Source organism: Cervus canadensis, chromosome 16 (genome assembly GCF_019320065.1).
Source record: "Cervus canadensis isolate Bull #8, Minnesota chromosome 16, ASM1932006v1, whole genome shotgun sequence".
In the NCBI taxonomy this organism is placed as follows: domain Eukaryota; kingdom Metazoa; phylum Chordata; class Mammalia; order Artiodactyla; family Cervidae; genus Cervus; species Cervus canadensis.
In genome coordinates this window covers 38,873,807-38,890,672 of record NC_057401.1, presented here as the reverse complement: position 1 = coordinate 38,890,672, position 16,866 = coordinate 38,873,807, and the positions used below count along the sequence as shown (strand labels likewise).

Here is a 16,866-nt window from a genome sequence, read left to right as displayed (position 1 = left end):
GAGCCAAAGTGAAAACAACGTCCAGTTGTGGATGTGATTGGTGATGGAAGTAAAGTCCAATGCTGTAAAGAGCAATATTGCATAGGAGCCTGGAATGTTAGTTCCACGAATCAAGGCAAATTAGAAATGGTCAAACAGGAGATGGCAAGAGTGAACATTGATGTTTTAGGAATCAGTGAACTAAAATGAGCTGGAATGGGTGAATTTAATTCAGATGACCATTATAGCTACTACTGTGGGCAAGAATCCCTTAGAAGAAATGGAGTAATCCTCATAGTCAACAAAGGAGTCCTAAATGCAGTACTTGGGTGCAGTCTCAAAAATGACAGAATGATTTCTGTTTGTTTCCAAGGCAAACCATTCAATATCACAGTAATCCAACTCTATACCCCAACCAGTAATGCTGAAGAAGCTGAAATTGAATGGTTCTCTGAAGACCTATAAGAGTTTCTAGAACTAACACCAAAAAAAGATGTCCTTTTCATTATAGGGGACTGGAATGCAAAAGTAGGAAGTCAAGAAATACCTGGAGTAACAGACGAATTTGGCCTTGGAGTACAGAATGAAGCAGGGCAAAGGCTAATAGAGTTTTGCCAAGAGAACTCACTGGTCATAGCAAACACCCTCTTCCAACAACACAAGAGAAGACTCTACACATGGACATCAGCAGATGGTCAATGCCGAAATCAGATTGATTATATTTTTTGCAGCCAAAGATGTAGAAGCTCTATACAGTCAGCAAAAACAAGACCGGGAGCTTACTGTGGCTCAGATCATGAACTCCTTATTGCCAAATTCAGACTTAAATTGAAGAAAGTAGGGAAAACCACTAGACCATTCAGGTATGACCTAAATCAAATCCCTTATGATTATACAGTGGAAGTGACAAATAGATTCAAGGGATTAGAATCTATAGACAGACGAAGTGCCTGAAAAACTATGGACAGAGGTTCGTGACATTGTAGAGGAGGCAGAGTTCAAGACCACCCCCAAGGAAAAGAAATGCAAAAAGGCAAAGTGGTTGTCTGAGGAGGCCTTACAAATAGTTGAGAAAAGAAGAGAAACAAAAGGCAAAGGAGAAAAGGAAAGATATACCCATTTGAATGCAGAGTTCCAAAGAATAGCAGGGAGAGATAAGAATGCCTTCCTCAGTGATCATTGCAAAGAAATAGAGGAAAAGCGAAATAGCATGTGAAAGACTAGAGATCTCTTCAAGAAAATTAGAATTACCAAGGGAACTTTTCATGCAAAGATAGGCACAGTAAAGGACAGAAATGGTATGGACCTAACAGAAGCAGAAGATACTATGAAGAGGTGGCAAGAATACACAGAAGAACTAAACAAAAAAAATGTTCATGATCCAGACAATCATTTCGCGATGATCACTCACCTAGAGCCAGACATCCTGGAATGCGAAAGTCAAGTGGGCCTTAAGAAGCATCACTATGAACAAAGCTAGTGAAGGTGATGGAATTCCAGTTGAGCTATTTCAAATCCTAAAAGATGGTGCTGTGAAAGTGCTGTACGTAATATGCCAGCAAATTTGGAAAACTCAGCAGTGGCCACAGGACTGGAAAACGTCAGTTTTCATTCCAATCCCAAAGAAAGACAATGCCAAAGAATGCTCAAACTAGCGCACAATTGCACTCATCTCACACGGTAGCAAAGTAATGCTCAAAATTCTCCAAGCGAGACTTCAACAGTACACGAACTGTGAACTTCCAGATGTTCAAGCTGGATTTAGAAAAGGGAGAGGAATCAAAGATCAAATTGCCAACATCCACTGGATTGTCGAAAAAGCAAGAGAATTCCAGAAAAACATCTACTTCTGCTTTATTGACTATGCCAAAGCCTTTGACTGTGTGGATCACAATAAACTGTGGAAAATTCTGAAAGAGATGGGAATACCAGACCACCTGACCTGCCTCCTGAGAAATCTGTATGCAGGCCAAGAAGCAACAGCTATAACCAAACATGGAGCAACAGAACAGACTGGTTCCAAATTGGGAAAGGAGTACCTGAAGGCTGTATATTGTCACCCTGCTTATTTAACTTATATGCAGAGTACATCATGCGAAATGCCAGGCTGGCTGAAGCACAAGCTGGAATCAAGATTGCCAGGAGAAATATCAATAACCTCAGATATGCACATGACACCACCTTTAAGGCAGAAAGTGAAGAGGAACTGAAGATCCTCTTGATGAAAGTGAAAGAGGAGAGTGAAAGACCTGGCTTTAAAACTCAACATTCAGAAAACTAAGATCATGGCATCTGGTCCCATCACTTCATGGCAAATAGATGGGGAAATAATGGAAACAGTGAGAGATTTAATTTTCTTGGGCTTCAAAATCACTGCAGGCAGTGACTGCAACCATGAAATTAAGAGATGTTTGCTCCTTGGAAGAAAAGTTATGACAAACCTAGACAGCATATTAAAAAGCAGAGACATTACTTTGCTAACAAAGGTCCATCTAGTCAAGGCTATGGTTTTTCCAGTAGTCGTGTATGGATGTGAGAGTTGGACTATAAAGAAAGAAGAGTGTCGAAGAATTGATGCTTTTGAATTGTGGTGTTGGAGAAGACTCTTGAGAATCCCTTGGGCTGCAAGGAGATCCAACTAGTCCATTCTAAAGGAGATCATTCCTGAAGATTCATTGGAAGGACCAATGCTGAAGCTGGAACTCCAATACTTTGGCCACCTGATGTGAGTAGCTGAACTCATCAGAAAAGAGGCTGATGCTGGGAAAGATTGAAGGCAGGAGAAGAGGATGACAGATGGTTGGATGGTATCACCGACTAGATGAACATGAGTTTGAGGCAACTCTGGGAGTTGATGATGGACAGGGAAGCCTGGAGTGCTACAGTCCAAGGGGTCACAAAGAGTCAGACACAACTGAGTAACTAAACTGACCTGAACACTGATACATTTATTATAGCTTTGTAGTAAGTTTTGAAATCAAGAAATGTGAATACTCTAAATTTGTTCTTCTTTTTCAAGATTGTTTGATGATTCAGATATCCTTACAATTCCAGATGAATATCAAGATCAGCTTTTCTATTTCTGCAAAAAAGCCATTGGGATTTTTAGATGGATTGTGTTGGATCTATAAATTGCTTTGGGGAGGACAGGCATTTTTAACAATATTAAGTCTTTCAATCCATGAAGTGTTTTTCCACTTATTTAAGTCTTCTTTAATTTCTTTCAGTGATGTTTTGTAGTTTTCAGCATACAAGTCTTACATCCCCCTGCTTAAGTTCATTCCTAAATATTTAATTCTTTTTGATGCTATTGTAAATGAACTTTCCCCTTAATATCCTTTTTGTTTTTCCAGCTTTACTGTTAATTTCCTTTTTGGCTAGTCCATTGCTAGTGTATAGCAACCCTTATTAATACTTTAAAAAGGCTTTGGACATATATGAAAAGAGTTGTGAATAAACATTTATTATACTTTAGTTAAGTGTTTATGGTAAGTAAATATAAATTAAATGAGTATCTGCTCTCAGTTAATTTTCAGCTAACCAGTCAACAACTCTGAAAGACTGATCACATTGAATAAGAGAATCCTAGTGTCTATCTTAATAAGTTACATTTTCATAATATGTTTATATAGTCCAAAAATACAATCAGTACATTATTTAGATACATTATACTTGTTACTATTGGGATTAGTTGATAATAAAAATTTAACTAGGATAAATATTTACTCTGCTAAGAACTCACAATGTGAATTTCTGGGGAAGCAGTCTTTATACCGTCTTTGATATTCAAAGAAGGTACTTCTTAAGGTATTAACTGTGGCCTTCTCATCCTTTCCAGGTTTTGAAAAGCAGCAAATACAAACGGAAGAAACTCAGGATCTGGGTTCAGGTTATAACTCGTAACTACATGATGTTGGCTAAGTAGATTGTGATTCTGAGCTCCCATTTAGCAAGTGGGAAAAACAAAAACTGAGGTTTCTGAGGGTTAAATGGGCAATCTTCTATAAAAATGTCTGGTATACAGAATGCCCTCAATAAGAACAGGGTGGTTTAATAGCTTACCAAATTATTGTTATTATTATTTTAATAATTTTATTTACTTATTTGGCTGTGATGGCTCTTTGTTGCTGTGCAAGCTTTTCTCTAGTTATGGCAAATGGGGGCTCCTCTCTAGTTGTTGTACATGGGCTTCTAATGGCATGGCTTCTCTTGTTGCAGAGCACGGGCTCTAGAGCGTTCGGGCTTCAGTAGTTGTGAGTTGTGGGCTCAGTAGTTGCAGTTTCCAGGCTCCAGGAGCACAGGCTTAGTAGTTGTGGCACATGGGCTTAGTTGCCTTGTGGCATGAAGGATCTTCCCAGACCAGGGATTGAACCCGTGTTTGCATTGGCAGGTGAACTCTTTACCACTGAGCCACCAGGGAAGCACCCAATTATTATTAAACATTTATTTCACCTATTTATTCTCTCAAGTCTCACTTTTTAACCAAAGCAAGTTTTATGCTGTACCTAAAGTGTGTGCTGAACAAATATTGCCTTTTACATGATTAATGAGAGTCAGTGTTCTTGCTTTTGGTCATGGAAATCAGGCATGCTCACTGGCCTGAAAAGAGATGAGGACGCTAGTCTTGGCTCCATTATTTTTGCTCTCACAAACTGAGATAATTGACTATTCTATTTAAGATAGAGGAGGAGACCCGCTAAGATTCCGAGACAATTTCCTACAGGCAGGTAGCTAATTGAGTACGTCAAAAGCCCTTTGTGCACTAAATACTTGTAACTGATTGGATGATTCTAGTTGGTTCTGACTGAAACATTTAATATCTGTTACGTTTCTTGATTATCCACCATCTTTTCCATACCCCCTAGTTTTAAGACATGAAACCCAGAATGGAAAGGGGAGAAAAGAATGCATCCTTGTTTTATGTCTACTCCATGAATGCAGAGCTTCTTGAACAGCTCTGCCACAAAAAGAGTTTGAGTTTTTAAAATAAGAAAAGGTCTTTGAAAAGATTGTGTGTGATTGAGGCAAGTTGCTCCAGTGTCTAGGACATAGTTCAGAGGGTGAAAATGTATACCAAATGATGTGTGAGCCTCATTAATAAGAGGAGTTTAGGAGCTTTTACAGATGGTTTGCTAAAGCAGATCTCTTAGATGGAGCCAACATCCCCAGGTAATATTAGTCCAGCCTGTTTGATGAGAGAAATTGGAAATAGCTTAAAGAATGCTGGTTGAAGTGGTGTTAGCCAAGAAGGACATTTGAAAGAGATTAGGTCTTTCTGAGCTTATTTGTGTTGCTTGGAATTCCCATTTACAACATGCCCCTGGCAGAAACATCAAGCTGCCATGTAACATAGGTGGAGATTTTCTTTACTGATGGAAACCTTCTAAACAAGTAGAATGAATGTAATTAACCTCGAGGGAGTTAGCAAAAATTAAATGTGTGTCCTTACAGATAACTTTGAGAGGGAGAATATGAAAGATGACTGCATCTTTCCCTTGGGTGCTATGTACTGTCTTGAGTGTAGAAATGCAGTTGGCATCTCTATGCCTTCTTTTCTCTTCTGAAATTCTCCTCAATGTCTGGATTACAGCAGCTTGCAAATAAGATATCTCTCTTTCTCATCAAACTTAAATAATGAACTCCACTCCCTTTTCTGAACAAGAAAACCTGGGCTTTATAAGTGTTCATGATTTATTAACAAGTAGTGACAATACCTTTGTGCCTCCTAAAGACCAAAAAATGGCAGTGGAAATGGAGAGTAAAGGGGACTTTTTAAGAGAAACTGAAGAATGATGATTTAAATTATATTGGGGAAAAAGCCCAGCAGCTATGAAAGAATGATTTGAACTGATTGGCAACAACTCAGTTTAGAACTTGTCTTTCACTAAAGAACATCTTGGAGGCCTATTAGTCTGAGTAACCTAGGCTATGTTCTGGTATCTAAGAAACCTCAAATCTCTGTGGCTTAAGACACAAGTTTTGTTTCTTGTCGACATGGATCAGTAGCGGCTGTGCATTACATAGTCCCTCAAGAACCCAGTCTGATAGAGGCTCCATCACCTTACCACCTGGGTACCAACTCAGGCACCTCACTTTCTTGGCTCCTATAACTGAAGAAGGGAGAATTGCAGCTCTTTCATTGACAAGTAAAGGCTTTGACCTCGCAGTGACACATATCACTTCTATTCTCTAGCTGTTAGTACCAGTCATGGGGCCCTACCTACCTGAGAGAGGGTAGGAAAATATAATTCTCCTGTATGTCTGTAAGGTGAGGAGAATTCAATATGGAGACACTCAAGTGTAGGAAGTAAGGGAGTAAGAAATACATGAAGAGAAAGAAAAGAAGCATTTATTATAACAGAATGAACGATACAAAGGGAGTGTCTGGCAGTTACCCTGGAGTAATACTGAAACACTTTACCCTGGTCCCTGCCTCTTCATATGACCTCATCCATTCTCTCGCCCTTCCCTATGCTGCTCTGACCTTCAGAACTTTTGTTCATCCTATGTATCAAGCTTATCTCACTTCAGGGACCTTGAGTTGATGGTTCCTTCTGTGAGGAATGCTTTTTTTCTCAAACATTTGCACTCTTGTCATCCCAGACTCTGCAGTTATCTTCTCAGAGAAGGCTTTCTTGACCCCACAACCTAAATAAGCTACCCTCCTTATCCATCCAGCTATTTTATCTTCATTTCATCCTATAATTTTTTCATTATTTGATATTTTCATATTTATTTGCTTCTTTTTTTACTGTTTGCTTTTCTCCATTAGAATACATTCCAAGAGATTAAGGCACTTGCTTATCTTGTTCAACACATATCTCTCATACTAGGCATTTAACAAATGTTAAATAAATGAATTCAAAAGGGGCTGAACAGTATCCTTTGGAGGTTGGAGTTTCCAGTGGTACTCTAATGTCTGTAGAAGTAGGTGTTTTCAACATGAACCTGGTAAGTTGTATCTGGAAATGAGGAAGAAAAGACATGATATCCACAGGTCCAAGGAGAAGAAAGTGCTACTCAGCTTGGATGTGAAACAGCAAAAAAAGAAACAAACAAACAAAAAAAACCCAAAACAAAATAGATTAATTATTCCAAGTGGTTGAGGCAAACTTTGGGTTCAACAAATAACTTATGTATCCACAAATGACTTGTTAGTATATTGCCTACATCTGAGTGTGACAGCCAGTTACACTAGCTACACTCTAGTTATAATAGAGATAGTCCCCAATAATCTTCAGTCAGTTCAGTTCAGTCGCTCAGTTGTGTCCAACTCTTTGCGACCCCATGAATCTCAGCACACCAGGCCTCCCTGTCCATCACAAACTCCCAGAATTTACTCAAACTCATGCCTATCGAGTCGGTGATGCCATCCAGTCATCTCATCCTCTGTCGTCCCCTTCTCCTCCTGCCCCCAACCCCTCCCAGCATCAGGGTCTTTTCCAATGAGTCAACTCTTTGCATGAGGTGCCCAAAGTATTGGAGTTTCAGCTTCAGCATCAGTCCTTCCAGTGAATACCCAGGACTGATCTCCTTCAGGATGGACTGGTTGGATCTCCCTGCAGTCCAAGGGACTCTCAAGAGTCTTCTCCAACACCACAGTTCAAAAGCATCAATTTTTCAGTGCTCAGCTTTCCTCACAGTCCAACTCTCACATCCATACATGACCACTGGAAAAACCATAGCCTTGACTAGACGGACCTTTGTTGGCAAAGTAATGTCTCTGCTTTTTAATATGCTATCTAGGTTGGTCATTGGAGAAGGCAATGGCAACCCACTCTAGTACTCTTGCCTGGAAAATCCCATGGATGGAGGAGCCTGGTAGGCTGCAGTCCATGGGGTCGCCTAGAGTTGGACATGACTGAGCGACTTCACTTTCACTTTTCACTTTCATGCATTGGAGAAGGAAATGGCAACCCACTCCAGTGTTCTTGCCTGGAGAATCCCAGGGACGGGGGAGCCTGGTGGGCTGCCGTATTTGGGGTCGCACAGAGTTGGACACGACTGAAGTGACTTAGCTGCAGTAGCAGCAAGTTGGTCATAACTTTCCTTCCAAGGAGTAAGCGTCTTTTAATTTCATGTCTGCAATCACCATCTGCAGTGATTTTGGAGCCCCCCAAAATAATCTTAGCTTCCTATTATTCATGTCCTTTACCTTTTCATGCTGAATTAGGGCAGGCCTGGCGTGACCAATGGAACACAGAAGTGATGGTGTGTGAGTCCCAAAGCCAGGTAATAAAGGTATTTCAGCTTTAGTCTTGCTGTCTTGGATCATCTGATCTGGAAGGATGCCATGAGGACACTCAAGTAGCCCAGTGGAGACGTCCATGTGGAGAGGAACTGAGGCTTCAGCCAAAAGCTGTCAGTTACTTGTCAGAAAACTAAGTGAACTACCTTGAATGTGTCTTGCAGCCCTAGTCAAGGCTTCAGATGACTGCAACCTCATGAGAGACCTTCAGCCAGAATCACTCCTTGGAGTGGATTCTGAATTCTTGAGCTATAAAAATTGTGAGAAATAATAGATGACTATTATAGTCCATGGGGTCACAAAGAGTCAGACACGACTGAGTGGCTTTCACTTCATTCCATTATTGTTTTTGTGGTTGTTGTTCAGTCCCTCAGCTGTGTTTCACTCTTTGCCACCCAATGGAGTGCAGCACGCCAGACTTCCCTGTCCTTCACCATCTCCTGGAGCTTGCTCAAACTCAAGTCCATTGAGTCGGTGATGTCATCCAGTCATCTTTTCCTCTATTGTCCCCTTCTCCTCATGCCTTCAATCTTTCCCAGCAACAGGGTCTTTTCCAATGAGTTGGTTCACATCAGGTGCCAAAGTATTGGAACTTCGGCCTCAGCATCAGTCCCTCCAGTGAATATTCAGGATTGATTTCCATTAGGATTGACTGGTTTGATTACTGTTTTAAATCACTAAATTTGAGGATGGTTTGTTACCAGCTAAACTAACTGGGACACTTAAATTTCTTAAAATTTCCAAGTTTCTACCCTTAAGGATGTTGGCCTTCTTTGAAGGAGAATGAGAGAAATATGGAGGTGAGGGGTGAAGTGAGCTGAGCTGAGCCAGTCAGATGAACCAAATCAGCTTTGCCCATTAACAGAGTGATAGACGTCTCAGACTGAATGCTCATCATATATTCTCACACTTCGTGGCCTCACAAAAACACTGTAACTATAAATCTGTATCAAAATTAATAAGTTAATTAAGAAAAAATATGTCATATGAAATGTCAGGAGCTGTGTCAACATAAGTGGCTGATTGAATGAATTTTTCATTTTAGAACTATTGGCCAACATACAAGAAGTTCTGTTCAAATTTTAGTTCAAAGCTCAAAAACATACGCTAGTTTTTTTCTGTGGAGGGGATCCCAGTTTTATAGTCTTGTTTGGGTTTTTTTATAAGTGTAGTTTGGAATATGTTCTGTGAACTTTAATGGGACATGTGATGTGGATCTGTTAATAGGAACTGTGTGTCACTTTTGGATGGTAAACTGGAACTTCAGATGCCTTTCTTAAAGACTGTCCTAACATTGGAAAAGCTGACCTGTTATGTATGTACAGAAATCCCTGACTTTTGGCATTCCTATGAAGTGATCTGCCAGACTGTAAAATATTGTTCTGTTCCCAGACTTCAGGGAATTAAAGTGTATGCGTCCATCTGTTTGCAATTCTCTGAAGTTCTGGGTTTTGTGCTCACCTTTGACTCTTTCCTCTCTGATCTGATATGCTTATCTTAGTGGATTTCTGAGGGACTTTTTAGATGTCAGTATGAAGGAGGAGATTTTCTAGTCTCTGTAGCTTTCATTAGCAGAGTGTCATTCTTCTGGAGCTTACTGTTTTTCCCTATAACCTTGGACATAGCTTGCTATTGAGTGGCCTAGCCTCCTGACCTACTAGGTCATGGAATCAGAAAAAAGCTTTACCTTTTTCTGCATTTCTCAAGCTATTCCTTATATTCCTATAACACTTAATGAAACCATTCTTTTTTTTGCACAGAAGCTCTTTTGACCTCTTGTGGGAACCTACTCTAATACTCTGTGGCTCTTGTTCATAAGAACATTCTTTCTCTTAATATCTAGTCTAAACTTTCCCTTCCTTAGCTGAAGGCTTTTTGTCTCCCATTTTGTGAAACTACAAGTGATTCCCTTTCCTCACTGAAGACTAAACTTTATACCTAATGGCTAGAATGTCAAACAAACATTAATCTTGTCTCCTGCCTCTTTACAGATGGAGGAATGCCCAAAAGCAATTTAGCCTTAGACAGCAGAAGTATTTGTGTAGTGTTCTTTAACCTCTGATTCATCTTCTCAAATCATTTTGGATTAAACTTTATTTCTCAAAGATGCCAACAGGACAAGAATCTACCCTGAAACTTCACAATCATTCCATATTTCTATATTTCGCTTTAAATTATGTCTCTCCCTTACATAAGCTAACTACCATAAAAAGGATACTTATACATTTGCAAAGGACCATTTATATGCCTCAGCAATACATGTATCAGGTTTGCAATTTTCTCTTCATAGATAGGGCCTGCTCTAAGACCACTTAATATGCAAAAATTCATACTTTCCAAAGAGCTATGTAAGAGGTAATTGTTCATATCCAGGCAAACTTCCCCACTCCCCCAGACTCCAAACACACACACACATGGGCCAGTCACACTGAAATTCCACCTTTGGGAATGTCGCCCTTAGGGATAACTAAGTCAAGATTTTTTTTTTTTTTTTCTTTTTTTTTTTTTTTCTAAGTCAAGATTTTAATGCAGATGCCCTGGGAGGACACTGGCATTTCTTGATACTTTCTTTTCACATTTTTATGACCAAATGAAGAAGAAAGGAATTTCAGTATAAAGAGCTGAAAATAGAATGAACTAGTACATCAAGGAAGCAGTCATTTATTCCTTTTAGAATGGACTAGTTTGATCTACTCTTTTACGCTTAAAATCCTGTTTTTGAGCTTGGGGAGGGGATAGAAGTTGGGGATTGTTATCACCATGGGGATGGTGATGATGAGCAAAAGACCATTTTCTTTCTTTAATAAGAGGTGGGGGAAAGTTAGAAGGCAGAAGAGCTACATGGAGGGGCATCTGCTCTTGACCCTGAGTTGAATCTACTGCACTCTCCTTTCACTGTTGACTGCAGGCACTTGAAGAAGTCTAGAAACCTTGTTGCAGTTACTTGTTTGCTTGTCTGTCATCCCGAGTGAACTCCTTGAGTGAGGACAGGAAACTGGAGGACACAGAATGATGCAGGTGCTGTGGGGAATGAAGGATAGGATGGGGTAGCAGGAGCATGGAGGCCTGGAGGAATAAAGAAATAATTTCATAACAACAACTGTAGAAAGTAAAGTCAAATAAGAATTAAAATGAACTTCCTCAATTAGCTAAGAAATTTTTCAACGATGCTGATGGTAACCTATCAGAATGTGGAAACGTGGAATGTACTGCATGAAGTTTTATGCTTACAGAAATGGAGTTAAAGGGGTTGAGAAATTTGCTTCAGATCTTGGGCTGTAAACCTCATAAAAGAAAAAAGAGGTTAAATGGTTCAGAGAGGATAAAGTAGAAAGAAAAGAAAGTGTTAGTCACTCAGTCGTGTCCGACTGTGACCCCATGGACTGTAGCCCACCAGGCTCCTCAAAGCAAGAGGAGCCCACAAAGCAAGAATACTGGAGTGGGTTGCCATTTCCTTCTCTAGAGGCTCTTCCCAACCTAGGGATTGAACCCTGGTCTCTTGCATTGTAGGCAGATTCTTTACCATTTGAGCCACAAGGGAAGCCTTAGAGAGGATAAAGTAAGAGGATAAGATGGTCCGTTGAAAGACTTGATGCTGTTACTTCTGCTGATGGTGGTGGTGATGGCAGCAGTCAACATTAACTAAACATTTACTGTGTGTCAGGCGCTGAGCAGACTCCTTTCCATAAATTATTCTTTATTCTTCACAACAATCCTGTGAGATTGGGATTATTATTATTCTGACTTTTCAGCAGCAGCTGAATACCTAGCAGCTTTTGAGAACTGAAGTAAATTGTCTAAGGTCACAGAGTTAGGAAATGGAGAAAGAAGAAATTGAACCTTGGCATCCTAACTTGGCGGCCCAGATGGTAAACAATCTGCCTGCAATGCAGGAGACCTGGGTTTGATCCCTGGGTCAGGAAGATCCCCTCGAGAAGGAAATGGCAAACTGCTCTAGTATTCTTGCCTGGAGAATTCCATGGACAGAGGAGACTGGTGGGCTACAGTCCATAGGGTCACAAAGAGTCGGACATGACTGAGCGACTAACACTAACTAATTAATTAACTATCCTAACTTGAAGAAAGGATTTAACTTCTCATATTGATGCTGGGAAAGATTGAGGGCAGGAGGAGAAGGGGACGACAGAGGATAAGATGGTTGGATGGCATCACCAACTCAATGGACATGGGTTTGGGTGGACTCCGGGAGCTGGTGATGGACAGGGAGGCCTGGCGTGCTGCGGTTCATGGGGTTGCAAAGAGTCGGACACAACTGAGTGACTGAACTGGATTGAACTGAACTGATTCCAGTTAAAATGAGCCCATACAGGTTGGAAAGCTTACCATCAGAAGAACATGGTTTTTTTTTTTTTAATCTTTTTATTTTTTTATTTTATTTTATTTTTTTAATTTATTTTTTTTTTATTAGTTGGAGGCTAATTACTTCACAACATTTCAGTGGGTTTTGTCATACATTGATATGAATCAGCCATAGATTTACACGTATTCGGATCGGGATGGGGAAGAACTTGTTTTGGGCTGTTTCTCGAATAGTAATACCATCAATGCTTCTCTAGAAAGTACCTGTGGACAATACTAAATCTTGTGAAATGGGTGCCTATGGTAACAAGTGTATAGACTGCAAGTATGAATGTTTTCAAAGTTTGCTTGCAGCAGCAGGCCACATTGGGATATTATGTCATTGTCACCAATTTAATACCCAAGTTAGCGAATTTCATATTTATGGTGCATTGTCAGATATAACTGCTTATCAAAGTTATAGCAGGCAAATACAGACAATTTTGAGGAAAATTTTGAAAACACTGGATGTAGCAAAAATTAACAACTGATTCCCAAGGCTCCATTGCCACATGAAACTTAAAAATAAAGCATAGTAGCAGGAAGCATAACATTCCTGGATCAGGTTTTCAACAGCCATTAAAATGGTTTGGCATTTCCTCATGGATGTCTGTCAGAATTTCCTCACATAAAGTGTTCTATAATGTTAAATAAAATTGAGGGAGGAGTGACAAAAATGAGAATTCTGTACAGTTTGGTCACCTAAGTTATTTCATTAGATAGTTCATATTTTATTTACTATTTTGGCCAGGTCAATAATGTTAGTTTAAAAATGCTTTCTGTGGGAAAAGTGACACCTGGACCTTGAAACCAGAAAAGCTAGCGTTACATTGTTTCTTCGAAAATCTGGTTTTGTGTACATAATTTTAAATTATGGTTTATTTTTCAGTAAAAATAGCCTGTTAAGAGATAAAGGACTGCTTATATTTATATGAGTTTGAGCAAACTCTGGGAGATGGTGAAGGACAGGGAAGTCTGGCATGCTGTAGTCCATGGGGTTGCAAAGAATCAGACATAACTTAGTGACTGAACAGCAACAATACTTCCTACCATGAATCAAGTGATATCTGATGTATAAGAAGGTGGCAATCATGTTAAAAGGATAATGGTGTAGCCTGGGTTTCTCTGAAAGCAGGACCTGGGACTAAAGTTTGCATACAGGTAATTTATAAACTCTGGGAGTTGGTGATGGACAGGGAGGCCTGGCCTGCTGCGATTCATGGGGTTGCAAAGAGTCGGACACGACTGAGTGACTGAACTGAAGGGAACTGAACTTATTTGGGAAGTGGTTCTGAGGAAGGATAGGGGAAGTGAAACAGAAGGAGAGAAAGTTCCTGGGAACTTCTCATGAGTCTTTTGAATTATGTCTCAGACTGTTGCCTACAAGAACAGGCAAACTATGGCCTCTAGAGCTAATCTGGCTGACCACCTATTTTTGAAAATAAAGTTTTATTGAAACAAATCTATGCCATTCATTTATGTATTTTGTACGGCTGCTTTCAGGCTATGAGCAGAGACTATGATGGCCTAAAAAGTCTAAATTATTTTTTATCTGGCCTTCTACAGAAAAAATTTTTCCTACTTTTGCCCTAGAGGATGAAGGGAGTAAACATTTATCCATTAATTCTCCTCCCCAGTGGTCAAAGGCTGCGTAAATGGGGTAAACTCGCTCACCCTTCTGATTGCTCTCATTTTGTAAGCAGATTGCGATACTCTGACATTAGAGAAGCCTAAGTTTAAGAAATGAAAGATTTAACATATTGTCTAAGGTAAGTCACTATCTTATTAAAGCCAGGATAATCTGGTCAAAATCTGTGCAGAATTAATGGCTGTAAGATAGCTGGAGTGAGAGACTGGATGAAAGAACATGAAGTGTGTACAAAAGGTATCTGATATTGGGCATCCCTGGTGGTTCAGTGGTAAAGAATCTGCCTGCCAATGCAGGAGATGTGGGTTTGATTCCTGATCCAGGAAGATCCCACATGCCACTGAGCAACTAAGCCTTTGTGCCACATCTATTGAGCCTATGTTCTAGAGCCCAGAAGACTCAACTACTGAGCCCATGTGCCGGAACTACAGAAGCCTGTGCACCCTAGAGTCCATGCTCCCCACAAGAGAAGCCACAGCAATAAGAAGCTTGTGCTCTGCAACGAACTACAGAGTAGCCCCTGCCGCAACTACAGAAAAGAACACGCGCAATGAAGACTCACCACAGCCAAACATAGATAAATAAATAATTTTAAAAAGGTGTCTGATATGTAACAAAAATGGTGTGATGATGGTTTTTTCATTCATTGCAAATTATTTATTGAGCATCTATCACATATCAGGCTTTCTTTTAGATGCTAGGGCTATAGCGGCAAATAAAGATGACAAAAATCTCTGCCCTTATAAAACTTACAATCAAGTATAGGAGACAGATGATCAATAATATGTAAAATATGTGGTGTGCTAGATAGCAATGAGTGCAAAGAGCTTTCCAGGCAAGAGCAATGGCCCTGAGATGGAAGAATGCCTGGTGTATTTGATAAATATTCAGGTAGAATGTGGGTCAGTGTGAAGCAGCTGGAGAAGATCGTGTAGGGCATGGTAAATAGAAAGAACTTGAGCTTTCTCTTAGGAGTGAGATGAAGGTTTTTTTTTTTTTTTTTTTTTTTTTTTTTTTTTTTTTTTTTTTTTTTTTTTTTTTTTTTTTTTTTTTTTTGACTATGATTACTTTTATTATCTAACTCTTCTCCATACAATACTATTGCTACAGAAGTTCACATTTTCAAAACATTTCTAATTTCGATTCCATTGCATTCTGTTCAGGACCACAAAACAAAATGGAAGACTTTCCCATCTCTCTTACAAAAACTCTTGTTTTTGAACTGTGTAACATCAGATACACTCGGATCAATATCATTCAGAAAGCTAAGATATTGAAGTTTCTTTAGCCTACTCTGAAAGCAAACTTTGAAAAGTTTCTAAAGAAAACAGAGATGAATCCCCTCGTCATCATAGAGAACAGGAACCAAAAGATGCTACAAACTGGTTCCCCCAACTAGCCCGGGCCCTCACAGTTTAGAAAGCTGACTACCCCCTCTTTAACCACAGAGAGAAGGAACAACCTGGCTGCTGCTCTGTCTCAGGCCCCCTATTCCTCTTCCCTCGCATCTTATGCAGACAGGAATGGGAAGGTCCTCAAAGCCCTTTGGTTGACCCTGCGCATAAATGCCATGACTTGCCACTTGCTGGTCTCCACATAGGCCCGGGGGCCCCACAGGAACTCATAGCAAACAGGGTGGCTGTCAGGCACCTGCTGGTACCGCAGGTATCCTTCCCGCACCCACACTTGGGTCAGAAGCTCCCTGAGCTCCCCAAAGACACACTGCTCACTCCCAACATACACCCCCATCCTTCTGAGTGCTCCCCAGACCGCCTCCTCAGGGGCCGGGTCTCCAAACCGCATGATCATGCTGAGGACCAGCACCAGGAAGCCGGCCTTGGGCAGGCCCACCCCATCGCTCAGCATCTCATCGCAAGTGAGGCCCAAGATGGGGACCAAGATGTAGATGTGCTCCGCTGGGTCCACCTCTTTCACGTCCACGCCAAAGACCAGCTGCAGGCACACTGAGACTTCCCTGAAGACCACCGGGAAGTGCTCCTGGTTATCCCTGAGGACCTTATTCAGCATTTCCGCCTGGGAGGTCAGCTCCTTGGCTCGATACTTGAGGAGCAGGAACTTCATCAGGTTACCTATCATCCTATCCAGAATTTCCTGGGGCAAGGCCTCCATAGGAGCAGAGGAGGATGCTGGGTAGTAGGAGGCCAAGTGGGATGCGGACTCCCCCACCTCAGCCTCCAAGAGCGGCACCTCGATAGGGCCCTGGGCCTCGCCTGGGTCCTGAAGGTCTTCCTCGGGTTTGCTGAGCTCACTCATCTCAACCACGAGCACAATGCCTTGACTCCTGATACTGCCTGTCTGAACTCAGGACACAGGCTTCAGACCTCTGCCTTCACCTCCCTGTTCCTGGAGGTCCTTGCCTCCGCGCACGACCTGGATTCTCGCCTCTCTCGAGATGAAGGTTTAAACAGAGCAGGGATGTGACCTGACTTAAATTTTTTTTCTGAAGAATTAAAAAAAAAACTGAAACATAAGCCGAACACGATAAAGTACATGAATCCGAAGTGTATAGCTTAATAAATTTACATATGTATCCACCCATGTAACCAACACCTGGATCAAGACAAAAATACTGCCATCAACTCAGTTTCTTTGTCCCTTTCAGTCCATTCCC

General features: G+C 40.8%; 1 protein-coding gene across 1 annotated transcript; it reads right to left on the bottom strand.

Moving 5' to 3' along the window:
• Positions 1-15,291: 15,291 nt before the first annotated feature.
• On the bottom strand, positions 15,292-16,626 carry LOC122454625 (melanoma-associated antigen 8-like). Its single transcript, XM_043489233.1, has one exon. The coding sequence runs from the start codon at positions 16,506-16,508 to the stop codon at positions 15,744-15,746; it is 765 nt and encodes a 254-aa protein (XP_043345168.1). The 5' UTR covers positions 16,509-16,626; the 3' UTR covers positions 15,292-15,743.
• Between the last annotated feature and the right edge of the window lie 240 nt (positions 16,627-16,866).